Source organism: Tachyglossus aculeatus, chromosome 2 (assembly GCF_015852505.1).
Source record: "Tachyglossus aculeatus isolate mTacAcu1 chromosome 2, mTacAcu1.pri, whole genome shotgun sequence".
In the NCBI taxonomy this organism is placed as follows: domain Eukaryota; kingdom Metazoa; phylum Chordata; class Mammalia; order Monotremata; family Tachyglossidae; genus Tachyglossus; species Tachyglossus aculeatus.
The window spans coordinates 66457571-66481405 of record NC_052067.1 but is presented as its reverse complement, the minus strand read 5'-3'; the positions used below and the strand labels follow the sequence as shown (position 1 = coordinate 66481405).

The 23835-nt window shown below is 41.4% G+C and overlaps 1 protein-coding gene across 5 annotated transcripts in view; it reads right to left on the bottom strand.

Annotated features, from left to right (window-relative positions):
• Positions 1–23835, bottom strand: part of SYNE1 (spectrin repeat containing nuclear envelope protein 1) — a 503300-nt gene that overhangs the window by 99880 nt on the left and 379585 nt on the right. For all 5 annotated transcript variants that reach the window (XM_038770126.1, XM_038770112.1, XM_038770118.1 and 2 more), the window contains 12 exons: positions 23600–23809; positions 18890–18991; positions 18005–18124; positions 13915–14115; positions 10127–10300; positions 9379–9510; positions 8356–8552; positions 7948–8080; positions 7417–7599; positions 6674–6823; positions 5373–5549; positions 4682–4837 (listed from right to left, as the gene is read on the bottom strand). In XM_038770126.1, the coding sequence (XP_038626054.1) occupies positions 4682–4837; positions 5373–5549; positions 6674–6823; positions 7417–7599; positions 7948–8080; positions 8356–8552; positions 9379–9510; positions 10127–10300; positions 13915–14115; positions 18005–18124; positions 18890–18991; positions 23600–23809 (1935 nt within the window). The remainder of the gene's footprint in view (positions 1–4681; positions 4838–5372; positions 5550–6673; positions 6824–7416; positions 7600–7947; positions 8081–8355; positions 8553–9378; positions 9511–10126; positions 10301–13914; positions 14116–18004; positions 18125–18889; positions 18992–23599; positions 23810–23835) is intronic.

The window sequence follows — 23835 nt, the reverse complement described above, 5'->3', positions numbered from 1 at the left end:
CTGTGTATATTTGGGGCGGGGAAGTGGATATAGCAGAGGGTGGGAATAGGGATGATGGGGAAGGGAGGAGGTGCTGAGGAAAAGGGGGGCTCAGTCTGGGAAGGCCTCCCAGAGGAGGTGAGCTCTCAGTAGGGCTTTGAAGGGAGGAAGAGAGCTAGTTTGGCGGATGTGTGGAGGGAGGGCATTCCAGGCCAGGGGAAGGATGTGGGCTGGGGGACCACAGTGGGACAGGCGAGAACGAGGAACAGTGAGGAGGTTAGCGGCAGAGGAGCGGAGGGTGCGGGCTGGGCTGTAGAAGGAGAGAAGGGAGGTGAGGTAGGAGGAGGCGAGGTGATGGAGAGTTTTGAAGCCAAGCTTCAAAGGATCTAATCAAAGGATTAGAACCCACAACCTCTGACTCCCAAGCCTGAGTTATTTCCACTAAGGCATGCTGCTTTTTAGCAGAATCCCTATAGCTATATTTTTCCTGCTTTAAAACACTTTTACAAAAACATTCAACAGGGGAAAGTGAGTGCATAGGAGCATTGTGGCCAAGTGGCACAGCATGGCTTAGTGGCAAGAGCACAGGCTTGGGAGTCAGAGGTCATGGGTTCTAATCCTGGTTCTGATACTTGTCTGCTGTGTTATCCTGGCCAAGTCACAACTTCTCTGTGCCTCAGTTACCTAATGTGTAAAATGGGGATTGCAACTGTGAGCCCCAAGTGGGACAACCTGATCACCTTGTATTTACCCCAGGGTTTGGAATAGTGCTTGGCACATAGTAAGTGCTTAACAAATACCATAATTACTGTTAAGGGGAAAATGAATCCCAATAGCTGTACTTTTCCTGTTTTAAAACAACACTTTTACAAAAATATTCAACAGAGGAAGTGAGTGCATAGGAGCATTGTGACTTAGTGGAAAAGAACTTGGGCCTGGGAGTCAGAGGATCTGAGTTCTTATTCTGGCTCTGCTACTTGCCTACTTTATGACCTTGGGCAAGTCACTTAATGTCTCTATGGCTAGGTTTCCTCACTGTAAAATGGGGATTCAATGTCTGTTCTCTTACTTAGACTGTGAGCCCCACATGTGCCAGGAAATGTGTCCGACCTGAATATCTTTTATCTACTCCAGCATTTAGAAAAGTGCTTGATGCACTGTAAGTGCTTAAAAAATTCCATAATCAGGAATTTATTATGTGACAAGTTAGCAAAACTAAATGACAAAATTATTCATTACTATGAAACAGACCCATGTAATTGTCAAGGAATTAAGTAGCATTGCAATATGTATATATGTATATAAGTTTGTACATATTTATTACTCTATTTATTTTACTTGTACATATTTATTCTATTTATTTTATTTTGTTAATATGTTTTGTTTTGTTGTCTGTCTCCCCCTTCTAGAGTGTGAGCCCGCTGTTGGGTAGGGCCCGTCTCTATATGTTGCCAACTTGTACTTCCCAAGCGCTTAGTACAGTGCTCTGCACACAGTAAGCGCTCAATAAATACGATTGAATGAATGAATTAAAGTTCCAAAGCCACAATGTGGATAGCAAGACTACTCATATTTCAAAGGGATACTCAAATGCGAAAACATTAGCATTGTTCCTCCGCATTTACAGGGCCATTAAGTTAATATTTTCATGTTTGAAGCACAACAAACCAAATGACCTCGAGTGGAGACCATAACTGAAAGAAAGTGAGCATTAAAGGCTTAGCTTGACCATTACCCCCATTTTCACAGAAAACTGCATAACCTGAAATACATTTTTAATTATGTTGTTGTAGGTAAAACTTATAAAAGCTGAAAATTTTCAGAGTTTTCCTAGTTTGTCATGTAATATTATTCATAACAGTTATACTACTTATATCTAGATATATTTGCTTAATGCCTAACCCCAAAATTCCAGACAAATATTACAGCATGGTGTAGTGGATAGGGCATGGGCCTGGGTATCTAAGGCCATGGGTTCTAATCACAGGTCTGCTATGTGTCTGCTGTGTGACCTTGGGCAAGTCACATCACTTCTCTGTGCCTCAGTACCTCATCTGTAAAATGGAGATTGAGTCTGAAAGCCCCATTTAGGACAGGGACTATGTCCAACCTCATTTGCTTGTAATCAGTCCAGCACTTAGTAGAACATAGTAAGTGCTTAAATATCATTACTATTATTATTATTATTATTATTATTTAAACCATGTAATTCACTACAAAGTAATTTCTGGGTTTCAGCAATGAAAGGGAAATGGATTTTTTTCAATATATTCTTATATATTAGTAATGCGTGGAAAGGTCATGGGCCTGGGAGGCTGAGGACCTGGGTTCTATTCCCACCTCTGCCACTGGTCTGCAGTGTGTCCTTGGGCAAGTCACTTCACTTCTCTGTGCCTCAGTTACCTCATCTCTAAAATGGGGTACCTACCCCATTCTGACCCCATTCCCTCTCATCTTATGAAATCTCTCTCTCCGTCCCTCCTCCCCTGCTTAACTTCCATCTTCAACTGCTCACTCGCCGCTGGTTCCTTCCCCTCTGCCTTCAAACATGCCCACGTCTCCCCCATCCTAAAAAACCCTCTCTTGACCCCACCTCCCCTTCTAGTTATCGCCCTATCTTCCTCCTACCATACCTTTCCAAACTCCTTGAATGAGTCATCTACACCTGCTGCCTCGAATTCTTCAACACCAACTCTCTCCTCGACCCCCTCCAATCTGGCTTCCGTCCCCTAAATTCCACCGAAACTGCCCTCTCAAAGGTCACCAATGATCTCCTGCTTGCCAAATCCAATGGCTCATACTCTATTCTAATCCTCCTCGACCTCTCAGCTGCCTTTGACACTGTGGACCACCTCCTTCTCCTCAACACGCTACCCAACCTTGGTTTCACAGACTCCATCATCTCCCGGTTCTCCTCTTATCTCTCCGGCCGTTCTCTCAGTCTCTTTTGCAGGCTCCTCCTCCCCCTGCCATCCCCTTACTGTCGGGGTTCCTCAAGGGTCAGTTCTTGGTCCCCTTCTGTTCTTGATCTACACTCACTCCCTTGGTGACCTCATTCACTCCCACGGCTTCAACTATCATCTCTACACTGATAACACCCAAATCTACATCTCTGCCCCTGCTCTCTCTCCCTCCCTTCAGTCTCGTGTCTCCTCCTGCCTTCAAGACATCTCCATCTGGATGTCTGCCTGCCACCTAAAACTTAATATGTCCAAGACTGAACTTCTTATCTTCCCTCCCAAACCCTGCCCTCTCCCTGACTTTCCCATCACTGTTGATGGCACGACCGTCCTTCCCATATCACAAGCCCGCAACCTTGGTGTCATCCTCGACTCTGCTCTCTCGTTCACCCCTCACATCCAATCCATCACCAAAACCTGCCAGTCTCACCTCCGCAACATTGCTAAGATCCGCCCTTTCCTCTCCATCCAAACTGCTACCCTCCTAGTTCAATCTCTCATCCTATCCCGACTGGATTACTGCATCAGCCTCCTCTCTGATCTCCCATCCTCCTGTCTCTCCCCACTTCAATCTATACTTCACGCTGCTGCCCGGATCATCTTTGTGCAGAAATGCTCTGGGCATGTTACTCCCCTCCTCAAAAATCTCCAGTGGCTGCCAATCAACCTACACATCAGGCAAAAACTCCTCACTCTCGGCTCCAAGGCTCTCCATCACCTCGTCCCCTCCTACCTCACCTCCCTTCTCTCCTTCTCCAGCCCAGCCCGCGCCCTCCGCTCCTCTGCCGCTAACCTCCTCACTGTGCCTCGTTCTCACTTGACCTGCCATCGACCCCCGGCCCACATCCTCCCTCTGGCCTGGAATGCACTCCCTCTGCACATCCGCCAAGCTAGCTCTCTTCCTCCCTTCAAAGCCCTACTGAGAGCACACCTCCTCCAGGAGGCCTTCCCAGACTGAGCCCCCTTTTTCCTCTCCCCCTCCCCATCCCCCCGCCCTACCTCCTTCCCCTCCCCACAGCACCTGTACATATGTTTTTACAGATTTATTACTCTATTTATTTTACTTGTACATATTTACTATTCTATTTATTTTATTTTGTTAATATGTTTTGTTTTGTTGTCTGTCTCCCCCTTTAGACTGTGAGCCCATTGTTGGGTAGGAACTGTCTCTATATGTTGCCAACTTGTACTTCCCAAGCGCTTAGTACAGTGCTCTGCACACAGTAAGCGCTCAATAAATACGATTGATGATGATGATGATAATGAATAGCTTCTATTAATTCATCAGTACTAGCTTCAGGATGAGTTTAGATGAAGGTAATTTATGATGGTCTGGAAAAATGATTACTTATTTTAATTAACATCAAAGCACTACCAGTGTTCTGGCCGCCTGAAAGTATTTTCGAAAGGAGGGAAATAAATCTTATCAGGGACTAAGATTGTGCCAAGAGGAGAGTGTCGGTTCTGCCATGTTACGCCAAATTAAACGATGTGGTCTATTTTCTTTGCATTGCTTATTTTCAAAGAAATGCATCTCAACTGAGCTGTAACTAAATTATGGCCTCTCCAAACAGAACTTGAAACTTCCGATTCCACTACAGCTAAACACATAAATCAACTGGAGTTAATGAAAATATGGCTGAAGTTGTGAAAATCAATCAATTTTGGCAAGGATTACGCATCTCACTTTGATCTGATTTAGATTCACAGAAGAAACTATTTGAGTATTCCAATCATGTTACCTGACAGTCTTTCAATGTATTCTGGACTGAAGCCTGATCTCCAATTCTGTGGTGTTCCTTAAGTCTCATCTCTTGAGTTTCAAACCAGATTTTCAGACACTTCACATTACTATCGTATTCTGTCCAAGATTCCAATAAACCCTCCAGCAACTGGATCTGCAGAAAATACATGAACAAGTTCACTACAAGAAGCTATTATTTATTCCAGTGGTTATGTACTTTGGTCAATATTTTCTCAGAATTCTTGGGACTGTGAGCCCCTGTAGGACAGGGACTGTGACTGACCTGACTTACTCATATCCACCCCACCACTTAGAACAGTGCTTGACATATAGTAAGCACTCAATACCATAAAAAATTATATGTACTCACAATTTTATCTTTCATAAAATTCGTGAAATTCAAAGTCAATTAAATGCAAAAGTATGAAAGCAAATTATTGCTTGCTAACAGTTTGGGTTGCAATCTGCATATTCTAGATGAAAACAGAGTCAGAACTAACAGCGGTGTAAGAATACATTGCAAGAAAAGATATAAATCTGCTTTAAGAGATTGTGTTGTGAAATACGTTACATACTGTGTGTGGCTGGTAACAGCTGCAATGATCATGGAATGGTGATTCCTGACTGACTTGCACCTGTTCTTGATGCTTTTTACAAGAACATCAACAGCTGCTGGCCATTTGGATTACCTTTTCAGTTACCAAACCCTGCAAAATCTGCCAGCGTCTATTCATCGTTCCAAGCCGCTCAGCAAAATCAGTCTTATCACTGCGTTTACTCTCCACATCCTGACTGCTGATCTGAAGCACTGATTGGTTCACAAAGTCAACGGTCAACTGCTTACAATTGATGTCAATCTTGAAACCCTAAAAAAAAAGAGAACAGAAAGAGCATGAGGAAAATATTGATAAATTTATCTCCCAGGGAGGTGGTGGGGCCTGGGATTCAGGAGACCCAGCTTCTTATCACAGTTCTTCCTCCCTGATTCCAGCAATCCCAAGTCACATAAACCCATCAGGTTTGTCTAGCACTTATGTACTTACTAGTACTCATCATCAGTATTGGGTTGTGAGGCACCAGAGCTGTGTTTGTATGTCCCTCAACCTTTCATTCCACTGGATAGCTGAGTAAAATCACTGGGAAACCCTGCCATTTCCCACTGTGACACCCAAGGCCTCCACCCCAAGTGCACCTCATATACAGGATTATAATAATAATTACGGAATTTAAGTCCTTACTAGGTGCCAGGAAATGTTCTAAGTGCTGGGACACATGCAAGGTAATTAGGTTGGACACAGTCCCTGCCCCAGTTGGGGCTCACAGTCTTAATCCCCATTTTCCAGATGAGGTAACTGAGGCATAGAGACGTTTAGTGCCTTGCCCAAGGTCACATAGCACACAAGTGGCAGATTCAGGACAAGAACCTATGTCCTCTGACTCCTCTGTGTCCTGACTTGCCACTAGGCAGGAACTTAGGCAGTGACAGCACACAGACTCTACAAATTTCAGAACCGTGGGAAGCTTCAGATGTGACTGCATTAGACTGTAAGCTCCTTGAATGCAGGGATCATATCTAATAATTGTGGTAATAATTGTAGTCCACCACTCTCCCCATTTTCAGACTAAGCTTCTCATTTCCCCTATCTACCCTCCCATCAGTGTCAACTATGCACTTGGCTGTGTGCCCCTGAAGCACTTTGAAACTCAACCCAGCCTCACAATACCAGTGTAAATACTCATATACTCTACTATTCCCCCAATCACTGATCTATTTTCTCTCCCTGTAGACTGTAAGCTTCTTGTGGGCAGGGACTGCGTCTACCAACTCTGCTATATTATACTTTCCCAGGTGCTTAGTATAGTGCTGTGCACACTAAGTGCTCAAAAATACCATTGATGGATATTGTGACTCAAATGTTTGTACATTATTTCCAAATATATGGATCAAATTACAAGAATGAATAATTTAAAAACCAGCAAGGATGATTACCTTATACTTCTGCAGGTACTCATGAACTGACTTGAAGCCTACTATATTTGCAATGTTTTCTTCATCCTGCTGAATGACACTTTCCATAAGAGAAATCCAACTCATGACTTCAGCAATAGCATGGCGAGAAGGCAGTTTATCCATTTGGAGCTATTAAAGTAGGAATAGGAGAAAGTTACCAATTTTTTAAGGTTAAACTCACTTCTCTAACTTCAGAGTACACTACTAATATTGATTTATGTACTAACTTTTCCTTGGGGAATTGTGAATTTCAGTCCCCTGAGAAGCTTGAGAATCATCAGGATAATGCAACAATAAAACCATCCCAGGCTCACACCCAGAACTTTAAGTTCTTTAATTCTTTTGAGCATGAGGTAGATAATATCCCCATCTGAAGCAATGAAGTAGCTATTAACCCCCATTTAGGGTGTTTAAAACTGTTTTTAGAAAGCTCAAAAGAGTAGTTCATTTTCATTTAAATAAAATCAGTGAGCTATTAAGCCTCAGTAAAGTAAAAAAAACAAATGCCACTTGCTAGAGACGGGCAGTTTTGGCCAAACATTATTATACTCATCTCCACCACTGAATCTCAGGAACAGTTTTATCTTATTAAAGGTGATTTTGGCAAAGACTACAGAGCTACAATTACAATTAGAATCATTCCTTTTCCCAACTCCCCAGGCCCCAAACCCACCCCAAAGCAACTATTTCTTTGTCCTAGATAGGTTAGTCATCTTCTTTACCTGGTGCAGTTTTTCCTGAACTACTGGAATATGGGTAAGCAGTTCCGTCCACTGGCTGTCAATCTGGGACAGCCCAGATCGCAATGCAGCAGTATCCACTTTCTTCAGTCGAAGGAGCTGGTTTCCGGTACTCAGAACAGATGATTTCTGAGATGACTTGGCATCAACTTCTTTAGAAAATTCCTATAAGGATCAGCAATTCAAACAACACTTCTAAACAACTGAAAACAAATTAAAATAATAGATTCTAAAAAAGAGAGACACACTTTTCATTAACAACAGTTTATATATCCACAGGTCAATAGTACTTGGTAGACTATCTGTACAAACAACACACGACAGCCACACTCTTATGAAGAGTTGGCAGAAATACAATGCCTAGGAAATGCCTATTTGAAGGAAAAGATGAATTTTATCTTTGCAGAATTGGCAGATTTACAATTTAATTCCTTGTGGAAATTAGGGATGTGGAACAGATACTGGATACTTATTTTAGATAAGACAAATTCCTCACTTCCTTTATATACTTACTAAGAAAGCATTTAGGTGGTCTCGGACTGTTTCAAGTTCTTGTGGGAATGTCACAGATTGTTGGGACCAGAATTCTAGCCTGTCCATTGCACTTTGCAACCAACGAGTAAGTTCAGCAGATTCACTTTGGTATCTATATGGATATTAATGGGCAGAAAAAAAAATAATTTATTCCTCTGCTTTTAGCCATCATTGTTACAGAACAAATAACTCAAGTTCAGTACTCAGCCTGATCTACTAAACAGAGTCTCAGACTGGAACACAAAAACTTTTTTTATCTGCATTTCCAAATAGGGGCCATGGCTTTTCCAAGATCTGAACCTTTTTTTTTTCTAATGCACTGGGCATATATGCTCAAACAACACTAAATTCACTCGAAAATTTAATAACTCATAATGCATTCATTACCTTGTCCAGTGTTTCAGTATTGTCTCCAATCTGTGCAATTCCTTGTTAACCTTGTTGGTATTATTTAACCAACGTTCTCCTAGTTGGTTCAGCTGGCTTTCAAGATCTGAACAGCTAATGGAAATTAACAGTCTTTTCCCATCATCCAATACTTGGTACAATTTGGGCTGGTATTCAGTTAAACTTGATTTAAGCCGCTAAAATAATAGAAGGAAAGTTTGGTAACATCCTTTAGAAATTGAACTTCTCTCACTCCTCAAAATTAGAATAACTGCCCCCCAAACACTGTCACTGCAATTATGTTATAAACCTAAATCTAGGGTTTTTTTCTAAGCTAAGGAATACCCATCTTTTTTTTCAAAATTAATCAAACACATTATTGTAGTAGATTCAATTACACAAAAATTATTTGTAAAAATGCTCCTATGTGTTAAAGAAATTCACCCCTCTGTTAGGTAGTGAGATACTAGTGTCAGAATGATGGAAAACACCTTTGTTAAAGCTAACATTAAATGAAAATGAATGATAAAAAGTATAAATAATTCTAGCAAACTAATAAAGATATATTCTAAAACTTCCTGACTCCTAACATATACTGGTGTTTTCTCTTAAAGTAAAAAACAGTCACCCTTGGCTCACCACTTTTGTTGAATCACAATCTAGAGGTTTACAAACTGGGTAATTTTATATTTATAATTGAAACTTTAAATGATAAAATCATTTAGGTTAAAAGAGAAAGAATAGAATGCAAACTTTAATTCTAAACTATAAAAATAATAAACACACATTTGAAAATCCTAAGTGAAAATGTGGCCATCTATAAATTCGCCTTGAGGTCATCAGTTATTTATTTATATTAATATCTGTCTCCCCCTCTAGACTATAAGCCCATTGTAGGCAGGGAACATGTCTATCAACTCTGTTGTGTTGTACTCTCCCAAACACTTAGTACAGTGCTCTGCACACTGAAGGTGCTCATGAAATATGACGTATTGATTAATTGATTGATCGGCATTCACTTACCATGTAGAGAGCAATCCTATCCGTTAGCCTTTCCTCAGTCTCCTCCACCAAACCAACACTTGGGATGCTATTTTCAACAGCTTCCAGTTGTCGTATGAGTTCCTGATAATCATCATCAAGATGGGACCAGGTCTGTAAACAAACAAAAACCCCATCAATTTGTGGAATATAAATAACTCATTATAAAAGGAACTTCATTTTTCCTTAAATACTCCAATGACCATCTATCTGAGTATTTTGGGATATGTGTTTTAAATACTTTGGAAATACAATTTGAGGCATATTTACAAAAATATAACTATTGGTTATCTTCTGTTTACTGAAGATACCAGTGACTGGCAGAAGGCTTTACATGGTGACAGAAAACAATGAGTCAGCTAAGTTTATAGTAGGAGTATCAGACACACACTTGTGAATACTGCAAGGTAAAAGAAACAACCTTCAATTTCTTACGCAAATCAGCTATCAAATTTTATGACAGAATCCAGAGTGTAAACCTCCTATTAACAAAGAAGCCCATAATCCCAAACTTCTAAAAAGTCCAATTCGATGCTGGTCTAAATTGAAAACGTGATTTCTCCATAGGGCAAGTCTAACCGGAGATAATTTGCAGACATTATATACCTTTTCAAGAGAAAAATGAAGGTACCCCAAACCCAGGCGAACACTGAATCTAGGATACCCCCTACAGTGTCCTGATGGACAGGCTTAATTCAATAATGAAAATTAAGTAGTTCAAGATTCTCACCTCGAGAATATACTCTAGTTCCACTCCCCTCTTGTGAGCTCGTTTCAACACCACAGATGCCTGATCCATCAGTTCTGAATGAAACCGGGTTTCCTTTGGTAGTGCAAAACTGATGATCTTTCTGTATAGTGTCTCAGTCAAGATCATGTGAGATTCAAGGCCCTGAAAATACTCCTGAAATATTTTCATAAAAGAGAAAAATCACTTTTCTTCCTTCATTCTCTCCTTCAGAGGGTGTATTGAAAGAAAGGTTGGTTAATATTTTATAATGTTGAATTTTAGCAGAGTAATAACATTTTCCATGGAAAGTTGTTTGTCTAAAGAAATGTGAGTTTTGGGGTGGTTTCTGTGGCAACCACAGGTAAAATACTTACTAAATGTAGATCTCCCCCTACAAATATCTCTCAATAATGATGGGAAAGTTGTCTTTAAAGAATTCTTTAGTTTTTCTTCTCTATGGTCTTCCCATTTAATCTCTCCATTCAGTATCTGTGAGCAGCCTTTGATCATATTTTCCATACATGTTCTGTCTAGTGAAAGTCTCGTGTAACAAGCATTACTTTGAAGCTGATGTAGTCCTGAAGCTAACCGTGACCCTGTCTTATTATCTGACCTGAACCTATGCTGGAGTTGCTCTAGAAATCAGGTATGGTGGTATCAGAGGTAGTCCAAACTTCACGGCCAAAAACAAGGTTCACCCACTGCGACTGCTCTGTAGCTTGATATATTTGATTTAATGTCATTTTGAGACCACAGCTGTATTCATCCTCCCAAAACAGTTGTTGGTCTTTCTTGTCTGCTTCTCTGTTTATCCTATTCTCTTAATAATGTGCTGCCTCAGTGCAGAATTCACTGAAAACATTCACCTCTGCATCACTTTTGTTTGCTGGGTCCAGGCTGATTCATAACCTCTGTCTTCATCAACCTGAATCAGCATTGCCTAGTGTACAGAGCATGGAGCTGGGAGTCAGAAGGACCTGGATTCTAATCCCAGCACTACAACTTGTCTGCTGTATGATCTTGGGTAAGTCACATAACTTCTCTGGGATTCAGTTACCTCAACTGTAAAATGGGGATTAAGACTGTGAGACCCATGTGGGACAGGGACTATGTCCAAACTGATGAATTTGTATCTACCCCAGCACTCAGAACAGTGCTTGACACATAGTAAGTGTTTAAATACCATCATCATCAGGCTAATATTCAGGTACAGGTATACGAAAAATGAGCTTGAGGTACAGTGAGTAGGTTGATATTAGATGAATGAAGTGAGCATACTGGGTTATAGTAGGAAAACAGGGAGGTAAGATAGGAGGGGGTAAGGAAATTGAGTGTTTTAAAGCCAATGGTAAGGAGTTTTTGTTTGATGGGGATGTGGATGGGCAAGAACTGAGCTACTTAAGGAGTAGGGAAATATGGGCTGAATTTTTTTTAGAAAAAATGATCCAGTCAGCAGAGTGAAGTATGGACTGGAGTGGGGAAAGATCGAAGGCAGTTAGGCCAAAAAGGAGGCTGGTGCGATAATCAAAGCAAAATAGGATAAGGGCTTAGATCAACATAGTAGCAGTTTCAGAGGAAAAGGCAGATTTTATCAATGTTGTGAAGGTGGAACCAACAGGACCTGGTGAAAGACTAAGTATGTGGGTAGAATTAGAGTCAAGATTAATGCCAAGATTTTGGACTTGTGAGACAGGGAGGATGGCAGTGCTTCCAACAGTGATGAAAGAGTCATAGGGAGGACAGGGTTTGCGTGGGAAGATGGGATGTTCTCTTTGGGATATGTTATGCCTCAGGTGTTGGTGGGACCCCACAGGTGAGATGTCCTGAAGGCAGGAAGAAATATGAGTTGGCAGAGCAGGAGAGAGAGCAGGGCTGGAGATGTAAATTTGGGAACTGTCTGCATAGAGATGGTAGTTGAAGCCATGGGAGAGAATGAGTTTTCCAAGGGAGTGGGTACAGATGGAGAATGGAAGGGGATCCAGAACTGAACCTTGAGGGAATCCCGCAATCAGGTGGTGGGAATTAGGGGAAGAGCCTGTAAAAGAGCGGCCAGAGATAGGAGGACAACCAGGAGAGGACAGTGTTAGTGAAGCCAAGGTGCTTCACTGAGAAGCACCATGACCTAGTCGATAGAGCACAGGCTTGGGAGTCAGAAAGACCTAGGTTCTAACCCCAGATCTGCACCTTATCTGTGTGACCTTGGGCAAGTCATTTAACTTGTCTGTGCCTCAGTTACTCATCTGTAAAAGGGGGATTAAGACTATGAGCCCCATGTGGGACACGGACTGTTTCCAATTTGACTAGCTTGTATCTACCCCAGTGCTTAGTACAGTGCCTGGTACATGGTGAGAACTTAACAAATGCCATAAAATATTGCTATGCAAAACTAATAATAATTATGGTATTTGTTAAACACTTATTATGTGCCAAGCACTGTTCTAAGCACTGTGGTAGATACAACGTAATCATGTCCCATTTGCGGCTCCCAGTCTTAATCCCCAATTTACAGATGAGGTAACTGAGGCACAAAGAGGTTAAGTGGCTTGCCCAAGGTCACACAGCAGAAAAGTGGCAGAGCTGGGATTAGAACCCACTTCCTCTGACTCCCAAGCTTGGGCTCTTTCCACTAAGCCACACTGCTGCTCAACCAGAATTATCTTATTGGTTTTGGGCAAGACAAAGACTACTGGAGAGACTAAACGATATCCATGAATCTGGGTGGGACTGTGAGGCCCAAGTAAGTCAGGGACTATGTCCAACCTGATTATTTTGTAACTACCCCAGCATTTAGAACAGTGCTTGGCACATAGTAAGTGCTTAATGACTACCATTATTATTATAAAAGTCCACTAAATTAAATAGGTTAATTAAGACTTCACCAGTGATCAAGATGATGGAATCTCACTGAAGAACACTGGTCTGGAGACTTCAAGGCTGAAAACCTGCACAGAGGAATTGATGATAGGGCTAGTTCTGTTACCACAAAGCTACTCAAACTCTCTTGACTCTGCCAAACATGCCCTAGATGGGGCAAGAGATGCGACAAGTGAATAAGTAGAGTCAGGGATGCAGAATCTTTTTTTATGGTATTTGTTAAGTGCTTAATGTGTGCCAGGCACTGTACTAAGCACTGGGGCACTGTACTAAGCACTGGGGTAGACACAAGCTAATCAGGTTGGACACAGTCCATGTCTTACATGGGGCTCATAGTCTTAATTTCCATTTTGCAAATGAAGTAACTGAGGAACAAAGAAGTACAATGACTTGCCCAAGGTCACACAGACAAGTGGCAGAGCCAGGGGCTAGAACCCACATCCTTCTGAATCCCAGGCCCGCACTCTATCCACTAGATCTTACTGCTTCTCTGTAATTGGTATTTCTAATTAAGAGCTGGAAGTAGCAAAGCAAGTAGCAGAGAAGCAGCGTGGCTCAGTGGAAAGAGCACAGGCTTTGGAGTCAGAGGTCATGGGTTCAAATCCTGGCTCCACCACTTGTCAACTGTGTGACTTTGGGCAAGTCGCTTAACTTCTCTGTGCCTCAGTTACCTCACATGTAAAATGGGGATGAAGACTGTGAGCTCCACATGGGACAATCTGATCACCTTGTAACCTCCCCAGTGCTCAGAACAGTGCTTGGCACATAGTAAGCACTTAACAAATACCAGCATTATTATTATTATTATTATAAGTAGCTGTCCTTGATATACTTAGGATACTGTCTTTTACAGAACAAATAATATTCAAATCAGACATTTTTTTCTCCAATGTGTACACAATTTTTTTTTTAACCTTGTGCTTGTCAAGTGCTTGTTGAACTTCTTCTTTGGAAGAAACGATCATTTTTTGACTTCCTGACATCTTTTCTTGACCAGTTTCCGATAAGTCAGCAAGATCCTGGAGCAGCCGTTCGTACTGCTTTTTACGTGCCAGATTTTGGTTCAGTCCACTACGTCTTGAGCCAATGGTCATTATCAATTCATCGTACGTGTCCTGAAGGGACAGAAGCATAAATAGTGAATGTTCCATATGGTATACAGTCCATCAATCATTTTTTTTGAGCACTTACCATGTGCAGAGCACTGTACTAAGCACTTGGGAGAGTACAATGTAACAGGGTTGGTACACACATTCCCTGTGCATAATGACCTTACCATTTAGAGGAGCACAAGGTACATCTTCATGAAAACCTATTGATTGCAATCTTCCAAACAGTAAAGGTGTTTATATATGTTGACTGCATACATCCCAAACCTAACAGACCATACTATACAGAAGCAGAGCTATAAAACTGCCAAGACCGGGAATTTAACAATTCAACCCTTGACAATATTTAAAAATCCAACTCTTTGGGAAACTGGCAGAGTTAAACTGATGAAATGCTAATACATATATGTTTTAGGGAGTCATATTAGAAAAGCAATTCAGTTGAATATGGTTTGCCTGGCCCTTTGAGACATTTCTGGATAGTATCTAAAAGGAGGCAACGATGACTAAAAAAGAGTTTACAGCAGCAGAAAGATATTTTAAGACAATGGAAAAGGGAGTCAACTAAATCTTGAGGAGAGAACATTAACTCAGATGACGGTCTGTGAGATAAATAACATTAATAGGATTTATCTGAAAACAAACGTATTAATAATTTATTCTCAGGTTGGTGGAGAAAACAGAGCCCAATATGGAAAAGTATAACTTTAATGGTTAGTTATAGCTATAATATTTATTTCAAGGGTCCTAAGTTTAAAGAACTGAATGATATCACTCGAGAGTGGGAGGTGAAATTTTGGAAGGGTAGATTAAACGGTATGTTACTGTCTTCTCACTGACTATGCTTAGAAAAGAGCAAGTTAAATTCTGCTTTTCTTTGTATGTTAAAATACAATTTTAATTACCTAAATTAAGTTTTATGGGATGCTTCTCATAATTAAAATGTAAATACATATTTTTGGCTCTAAGGAGCTCGTCATCAGACTCCATGTGAATATAAAAAAGCTGATCAGTCTGAAACCAACATATCAGTGCCAGCATTAATGCCAGTTCATGACAAATCTTGATAGACACTCACATCCCCCTTCTGCCTCTCTGTATGTTCAGCTAAGTAGATTCCTATCCCCAGGAAAACTTTCTATGAAAACTCAGTAATAAGAATATTTGTTGGTATTTGTTAAGCACTTACTATCAATCAATCAATCAATCAATCGTATTTATTGAGCGCTTACTATGTGCAGAGCACTGTACTAAGCGCTTGGGAAGTACAAATTGGCATCACATAGAGACAGTCCCTACCCAACAGTGGGCTCACAGTCTAAAAGTGCACTATGTGCCAGGCACTGTACTAAGCACTGAGATATGCACAAGCAAATCAGGTTGGACAAAGTCCTTGTCCCACTTGGGGTTCAGAGTCTCAATCCCTATTTTATAGATGGGGGAACTGAGGCACAGAGAAGTGAAGCGACTTGCCCAAGGTCACACAGCAGACAAATAGCTTAGTCATAATTAGAACCCATGATCTTCTGAATCCCAGGTCCATGCTGCTTCTCAAACTAAAAGGTAATAGCAGATTTTGTGTTTTTCTGATCTATCTAAATTATTTAGAGCCTTATTTTTTCTTATGGTATTTGTTATGCAGTTACTATGTGCCAAGCACTTTACGAAGAGCTGGGGCAGATACAAACTAGGCAGGTTGGAAACAGTCCATATCCCACAGGGGCTCTGTCTTAGTCCCCATATTTCAGACAAGGTAAATGGGACACAAAGTTAAATGACTTGCCAGGGTCACACAGCATACAAATGGTGGAGCAGGGATTAGAACCCAGGTCCTTCTCTCAGGCCTGTGCTCTATCCACTAGGCATTACTGCTTCTTGATCATATGACATGTCTACCAACTCTATTATATTGTACTCTCCCAAGTGCTTAGCAGAGTACTCTACATACAGTAAGTGCTCAATAAATACAATTGATTGATTGACGTTACTTGCAGTAGAGAAGTGGTGAGGCCTAGTGGACAGAGAATAGGTTTGGGAGTCAGATTACCTGGATTTTAATTTCACTCTGGCACCTTTCTGCTATGCGACCTTGGGCAAACCACTCAACTTCTCTGTGCCTCAGTTTCCCTATCTATGAAATGGGAATTCGATACCTGTTCTTTCCCCTATTTAGAGACGAGCCCCATGCGTGTGAGACAGGCGCAGTATGTGATCTGATTATCTTGTAGAGATGCCAGTGTTTAGTACAGTGTTTAGCTGTAAATGCTTAACACCATTATAATAATTATTATCATTATGAATAGTTATAGTTACCTATGGGATTCAGAGGGAAACATTCTATTCTGCTCACAAGATGAAATAAAATTCAAATCCATCAATCATATTTATTGAGCGCTTACTGTGTGCAGAGCACTGTACTAAGCGCTTGGGAAGTACAAGTCAGCAACACATAGATACAGTCCCTACCCAACAGCGGGCTCACAGTCACAGTCAATCAGTGGTATTTGTGGAGAGCTTATCATATGCAGAGCACAGAGTTGGTAGTCACATTCCCTGCCTGCAATGAGTTTAACAGTTTAGATGGGGACTTCCAAAATGAATCACTGCATTCAATTTGTAGTAGTGAATTATAAAATCATCTAGATATTTAAAGCAAAAAGCCTTGTTCTATTGGTTCCCATGAATTTTTCATACATTGTGTAATAAAATGAACAGGACAGATAGGTTTATAGAATTCTTCACTTTTACTGTACTCATCTTTTCCCTTTCTTGTTCTACAAAGGTTCTTTGAGACTGAGACAAAAAACTTTGTTTCTCTTCAAATGGAAGTTTGCTTTTCTCCCCTCAAATGCATGCCCTGGAATGTCCTTGCTTCACTGCCCTTCTTCAGAGCTCCTTAATTCAAATTATGGTATCTCTCTTAAATGAGGTAGTCCCACCCAGTATTACTGAAAAATCTACCTCTCTCCAGCGGGGTTCCAGCTTAATGTCCTGTGCTTTCTGCATCATTTTCTTCCCCCCACTTCTCTTTTTAGGGCTGGGTTGGAATAAAAATCCAATTTTAATCTAATCTTATCCTCGTGTGCTCCTTGAGATTTGCCATGGTTTTTGGGTAAGAGCAGTGTTTGATGTTCAGTCAAATTTCATGTCAAGACTGTATCACTAACCCCTAATCCTTGAAGGCCGAGCACCTTGGGAATAATCTCAAAAGCATTTGAGGGGACATTGGAAAACAATAGTGGACGGTGGACAGAAATAAACTCCTCTCTGATTTCCTATGACTCATCACCATTAATTGGACCTATTTCACTACTAACATCTTTTCAACAAGGGTCAAGATGGGGCTTACATTTCTGATAGTAATGTAAAAAAATACCCTATAAAACTAGTGTGCTTTTATCTGGTTGTTTTGTGTGGAAGGTGGGGGAAAGCGAAAGGAAAATAGTGCTGATTGCACACTTCAGAGAACCAATGTACAATTTATTTTAGAACATGACAGTGCCTAACACACAGTCCAGTAAAAATAGAAAAATAAATCCTAATGATGAGCCAGTTGAAGAAAAGTTTGAGAAAATGTGATGACATTGAGCTCGAAGTGATGACAGGTACTAAATAAGCTACATTTTCAAGGGCTATTTAAATGAGCATCATATATCAAATATCTATCTGTTTTGCAAATGTGTAATGCTTCGCTACTGCTTTGGGAAGGGAGCAAAACTCATTGACTACCTAACTGTTGATGAATAGGGTACAGAATTTTTCAGACCATTGCAAGATTAATATCTAGAGGCCCACCCAAGTTGAAATGCTTCCCTTAACATCTAATATACAACCACGAGTTACTTGGGAATGAGATAAATAGAATTTAATAGCCAGTTCTTTGGTTGACATATACCTGGAGTTTGGAGAGTTCTTGCGTGGATGGTTGATCAACCTGAAGCTTATCACCACGTCTCTTTAATTCAACAATCACTGCATCTAACTCCTTCAGACCATCTTCAGCCTGTTGTATTGCCTATATGAGATTTGTGATATTTAGTTAAAATCAATGGAAAGTTGTTCAATAAAGTGATTTTTCTTCCCTCTTTTCCTCTCCCTTACCAAAACATAAGAATCTGTTTCTTATGCCTATGATTAAAGGAGTCATTTCAATAAAAAATAAAATATAAAACCACATCCAAATTATTCTAGAATAAACACTATTGCAATTATATTTTCAACATTAAAACAAAAATGTTTGAATGTTAGATAATTACGCATAAATGTTCTGAATTTGACAGAATTTTCTCATTTGCTTGTTTTCTCTTCGAATCTCATATGGTCACATCAATTGAATTACCTAATTGTTAGTATTCTATTCAAAAAACATGAGGCAAAGAGCAACATAGCTAAAAATAAGGAAAGATTGAATATCTTGCAAAGAACATGTCAGTACCTGAAAAAAATACAATTATTTTGGGTTCTGAGGAAAAAAAAAGGAGGAATGCATTGCTCATGACAGCTCAAATATATTTAGTTCTACTGGTTCCAAGAAAGCCTAATCATTCAGGATGAGATAGAAACAAACTTCTTGTTCTTGCCACATAGTTTGCTGGTTCACAAAAGTGTGTTCTTGGAAATGCACATGCTGTATCTACCTATTATCCAGTAAGCCAAGTACATATCCTCCTACAGACCACTCACTTATCTTCAGGGACCACTTGATGGGTAAGTGGTCAATCAGATCTACTCTGTTGCATTTGTTTTGTCTTCTTTTTCAGGAATAGATTTCTCTAAGTACCTCTATTTGTTCTGCTGCAGGTTGTTCAATCACATCTGCCAGTTTTTGTAGAATGATGTATTTATTATCTGCCAGGGAGGTAAAGAGTACCTTCAGATCATTCTGAAAGAGAAGACAAAACAGTGAAACGAAAATTAACTAGAGAAACATAATGCCTGGGTAACTAAACTGCTCATTCTTAATAATAATAATAAAAATAATGATGGCATTTGTTAAGACCTTAATATGTGCCAAGCACCGTTCTAAGCGCTGGGGGGGATACAAGGTGATCAGGTTGTCCCACGTGGGGCTCACAGTCTTAATCCCCATTTTACAGATGAGGTAACTGAGGCTTAGAGAAGTTATGTGACTTGCCCAAGGTCACACAGCAGACATGTGACGGAGCTGGGATTAGAACCCGTGACCTCTGACTTCCAAGCCCGGGCTCTTTCCACTGAGCCATGCTGCTTCTCTAATAATGATGACATTTGTTAAGTACTTAATATATGCAAAGCACTGTTCTAAGCACTGAGGAATATACAAGGTGATCAGATTGTCCCATGTAGAGCTCACAGTCTTCAGCCCCATTTTACAGATGAGGTAACTGAGGCACAGAGAAGCTAAGTGACTTGCCCAAAGTCACACAGCTGACAACTGGAGGAGCCAGGATTTGAACCCATGACCTCGAACTCCCAAACCTGTGCTCTTTCCATTGAGCAACACTGCTTCCCTAGTAAATAGTAAATAGTTAATCATCAATCGTATTTATTGAGCGCTTACTGTGTGCAGAGCACTTTACTAAGCGCTTGGGAAGTACAAGTTGGCAACATATAGAGACAGTCCCTACCCAACAGTGGGCTCACAGTCTAAAAGAGTGGGCTCACAGTCTAAAAGAGTGGGCTCACAGTCTAAAAGACTAGTTAATAGTCAAATAGGGTTCAATTTCTAGAATAAGGTCTGGTACTTACAGTTTTTGGATATATAAAAGTGCCTGTACAGAGTTAGATATGCAAGACATTTTAACTTCAAGGCAAATGTGTTAAGAATGTGCAAACAAGAAATGAAGCATGTCTTTTTCAGACCACCAGCAATGAATGTGCATTTTGAATATTTCCAGAGGGTTGTAGCAACCATGAATGGCAGCTACAAAGATCTCAGGACAGAGTAGATTATAGGAAGATGGGCCTTGCACCGGCTGGAAATCTGTTATCTGAAGAGACACTTACTGTTCCAGTTCAGGGCCAGGCTATAAGGTAAACGGAAAGACATTAAGAGGAAAGGAGTCTTGCCGACAGATGGAGCAGAAATTATCTCTTCCAGTAGAAGGCCCAGATCCTCTGACCTAAGCGCTTGGAAGAGTATAATAGAGTAGGTAGACATTATCCTTGCCCTCAAGGAGCTTACAACTGGGGAGTAGCAGCGTGACTCAGTGGAAAGAGCACGGGCTTTGGAGTCAGAGGTCAGGGGTTCAAATTTCGGCTCCGCCAATAGTCAACTGTGTGACTTCGGGCAAGTCACTTAACTTCTCTGTGCCTCAGTTACCTCATCTGTAAAATGGAGATTAAGACTGTGAGCCCCCCGTAAGCCTTCCGTGGGACAACCTGATCGCCTTGTATCTCCCCCAGCGCTTAGAACAGTGCTTTGCACATAGTAAGCGCTTAATAAATGCCATTATCAACTTGTACTTCCCAAGCGCTTAGTACAGTGCTCTGCACACAGTAAGCACTCAATAAATATGACTGAATGAATGAATCTTCTCAGGATCAGGGTTCCTGGGCTAGACAACTCAGAAATACTAGGAAGAGGAGATGGGAGTTTCAGAAGGGCTTCAAAGATGGATGGACATGTGGTTTGGCAGATTTGAAGTGGGAGAGAGCTGTAGGTTTCAGCCAGGACTGGAGGCAGTAGAGACAAAAATGAAGAACATAAATAGACTGTAAGATGCTTGTAGGCAGGGAATGTGTCTACCAACTCTGTTGTACTGTGCTCTCCCAAGCACTTAGTACAGCGCTGTGCACACAGCAAGCTCTTAATAAATACAATTGACTGACTGACTGATAAATAGGTCTTGTTTGAGAGAAATGAAAAGTGCAAGCTGGGATTTAGTGGAAGAAAAGAATCGATAAGTGGAGGGAGAGATCGAGTGCCTTAGAGCCGATGGTTTGGAGTTTCGGTTTAATGTGGAGAGGTAAGCACTGGAAGTTTTGGGGGAATGATGAGATGTGTGCAGGATGATGTTTTAAAAGATTATTTGGTAGCAAGGTGAAGTATGAATCGAAGTATGGATTGAAACAAGGCAAGGAGTCCAATAAGGAGTTTGATATCGGTTGTATAGTTGGAATATAACAGCCTGATCAATGTGGTAACTATTTGGATGGAGAGAAAGGGGCAGATCTAGGAAATGTTGTGGAGGAAATACTGACAGAATCTGGCTACGTATGGAATATGTGGGATGAAAGTGGGAGGAGTTAAGGATAAATCCATAGTTGCAGGTTTCAGATGGTAGAATAGTGATATTTATGTGTATTCATTCAATCGGATTTATTGAGCGCTGACTGTGTGCAGAGCACTGTATATAAGGCCAAATGGATATTAATGTGAAGATGTCCTGAGGACAAGAGGAAATAGGATGTAATGAGCATAGTTTCAGTATTCGGGACCGACTGACAAAATACAATTAACATGGTTCTGCATATTTTTCAGTATGAACTTCAGGTTTATTTCCTATTCCATAAGAGGAAAGCCTTATCCTCCATTTCTTATACATTCAAGGGACTTGGGCATGGTGGATCAAACTACGTATAATGGGGGCCCCTTAATCTTGTAGGGGTGGGCGGTGTATGCTTTGCACACTGTAAGCACTCAATAAATATGATTGAATGAATGAATGACATATAGAAAGCACCTACAAGCCCAGGGCTGTTAACCGTGTAGACTACCACATCGACTACGCTGCAGCAGGATGCAGTGTGTGAAGGAGCTGGCCCCACTGCAATCAGTAATAACAGACATCAGAGGAGAAACAGACTAAAGTGTCAATTTCAAATGCTTCCTCCCTACCACAGTCTCAGCATGACTGGAAGCCAAATCAAAAATGCTTCTGACCTGCAGGGGAAGCATTTTAAATCAAAGTGTTATTTTCTGCCTACCATTTAGGTATATGATCCCATTTGAGACTGCTTAGGTTTTTGGGATGGGGTGCAAGAGAGACTGGGGTTGCAGTCCTGGTCCAATTTTTTTTTGGATGGCATTTATTAAGTGCTTACTATGCGCAAAACACTGTTCTAAGCGCTGGGGAGGTTACAAGGTGATCAAGTTGTCCCACGGGGGGCTCACAGTCTTAATCCCCATTTTACAGATGAGGTAACAGGCCCAGAGAAGTTGCCCAAAGTCACACAGCTGACAACTGGTGGAGCCAGGATTTGAACCCCTGACCTCTGACTCCAAAGCCCTTGCTCTTTCCACTATCCAACCTGAACACAGAAGAGTGGCCCAGTCATGGGCCATCTTCAACCGCTCACTCTCCAATAGCTTCTTCCTCCCAGCCTTCAAACATGCCTACGTCTACCCCCTCCTAAAAAAACCCCTCCCTTGACCACACAGCCACTTCCAGTTATCACCCCATCACCCTTCCCCTTCCCCTCCAAGCTCCTTGAGAGAGTCATCTAGTCGCTGCCTTAAATTCCTCTCCTCCAACTGTCTCCTAGACCCCCTCCAGTCTAGTTTCCGCCCCCTTAACGCCACTGAAACTGCCCTCTCAAAGGTCACCAATGACCTCCTTCTTGCCAAATCCAATGGCTCTTATTCCATTCTAATCCTCCTCGACCTCTCAGCTGCCTTTGACACTGTAGACCATCCCCTTCTCCTCAATAAATTATCCAACCTTGGCTTCACTGACTCTGTCCTCTCCTGGTTCTCCTCTTATGTCTCTGGCCATTCATTCTCCATTTCCTTCGTGGGCTCCCCCTCCCATCCCCTAACTGTAGGGGTCCCTCAGGGTTCAGTTCTTGGTCCCCTCCTATTCTCCATCTACACTCAATCCCTTGGAGAACTCATTCGCTCCCAAGGCTTCAACTACCATCTCTATGCAGATAACACCCAAATCTGTACCTACTCCCCTGTTCTCTCTCCCTCCCTCCAGGCTCGCATCTCCTCCTGCTTTCAGGGCATCTCTACTTGGATGTCCTCCTGCCAGCTAAAACTCAGCATGTCCAAGACTGAGCTCTTTATCTTCCCTCCGAAACCCTATCCTCTCCCGAACTTTCCCATCACTGTGGACTGCACAACGATCTTTCCTGTCTCATGAGCCCACAACCTTGGTGTCATCCTTGACTCCACTCTCTCATTTACCCCACACATTCAATCCGTCACCAAATCCTGCTGGTCTCACCTTCACAACATCACCAAGATCCACCCTTCCCACTCCATCCAAACCGCTACCACGTTAGTACAATCACTCATCCTATCCCGACTGGATTACTGCATCAGCCTTTCTGACCTCCCAACCTCCTGCCTCTCCCCACTTCAGTCCAAACTTCACTCTGCTGCTGAGATTATCTTTCTACATAAACTTTCAGGGCATGTCACCCCCCTTCTCAAAAATCTCCAGTGCTTTCCTGTCAACCTCCTTATTGAACAAAAACTCTACACCTTAATAAAAACCACTCTATTACAACTACAAACCAGGGCTAGAGAAACTTTTCAATAATTCAATGAGGACAACTTTCCTACCTGGAACTTCAGTATCTGCTGGAGTCTTTCCTTCATCTGATGACATCGTTGGTTTACCACAGAATCCAGCAAGGATAATCTCCCCAAAAGACAACCCAAAGTATCTTCTATAACATCTCGGTTTTCACCTTGCTCAGGAAATGCTTGGGAAAACAAATTTTTGTTCTTATCCATTTCTTCAGACATCTCCTTAATATCTTTAGCGAGGGTCTGAAAGGGGAAAAGAAAGAGCACAC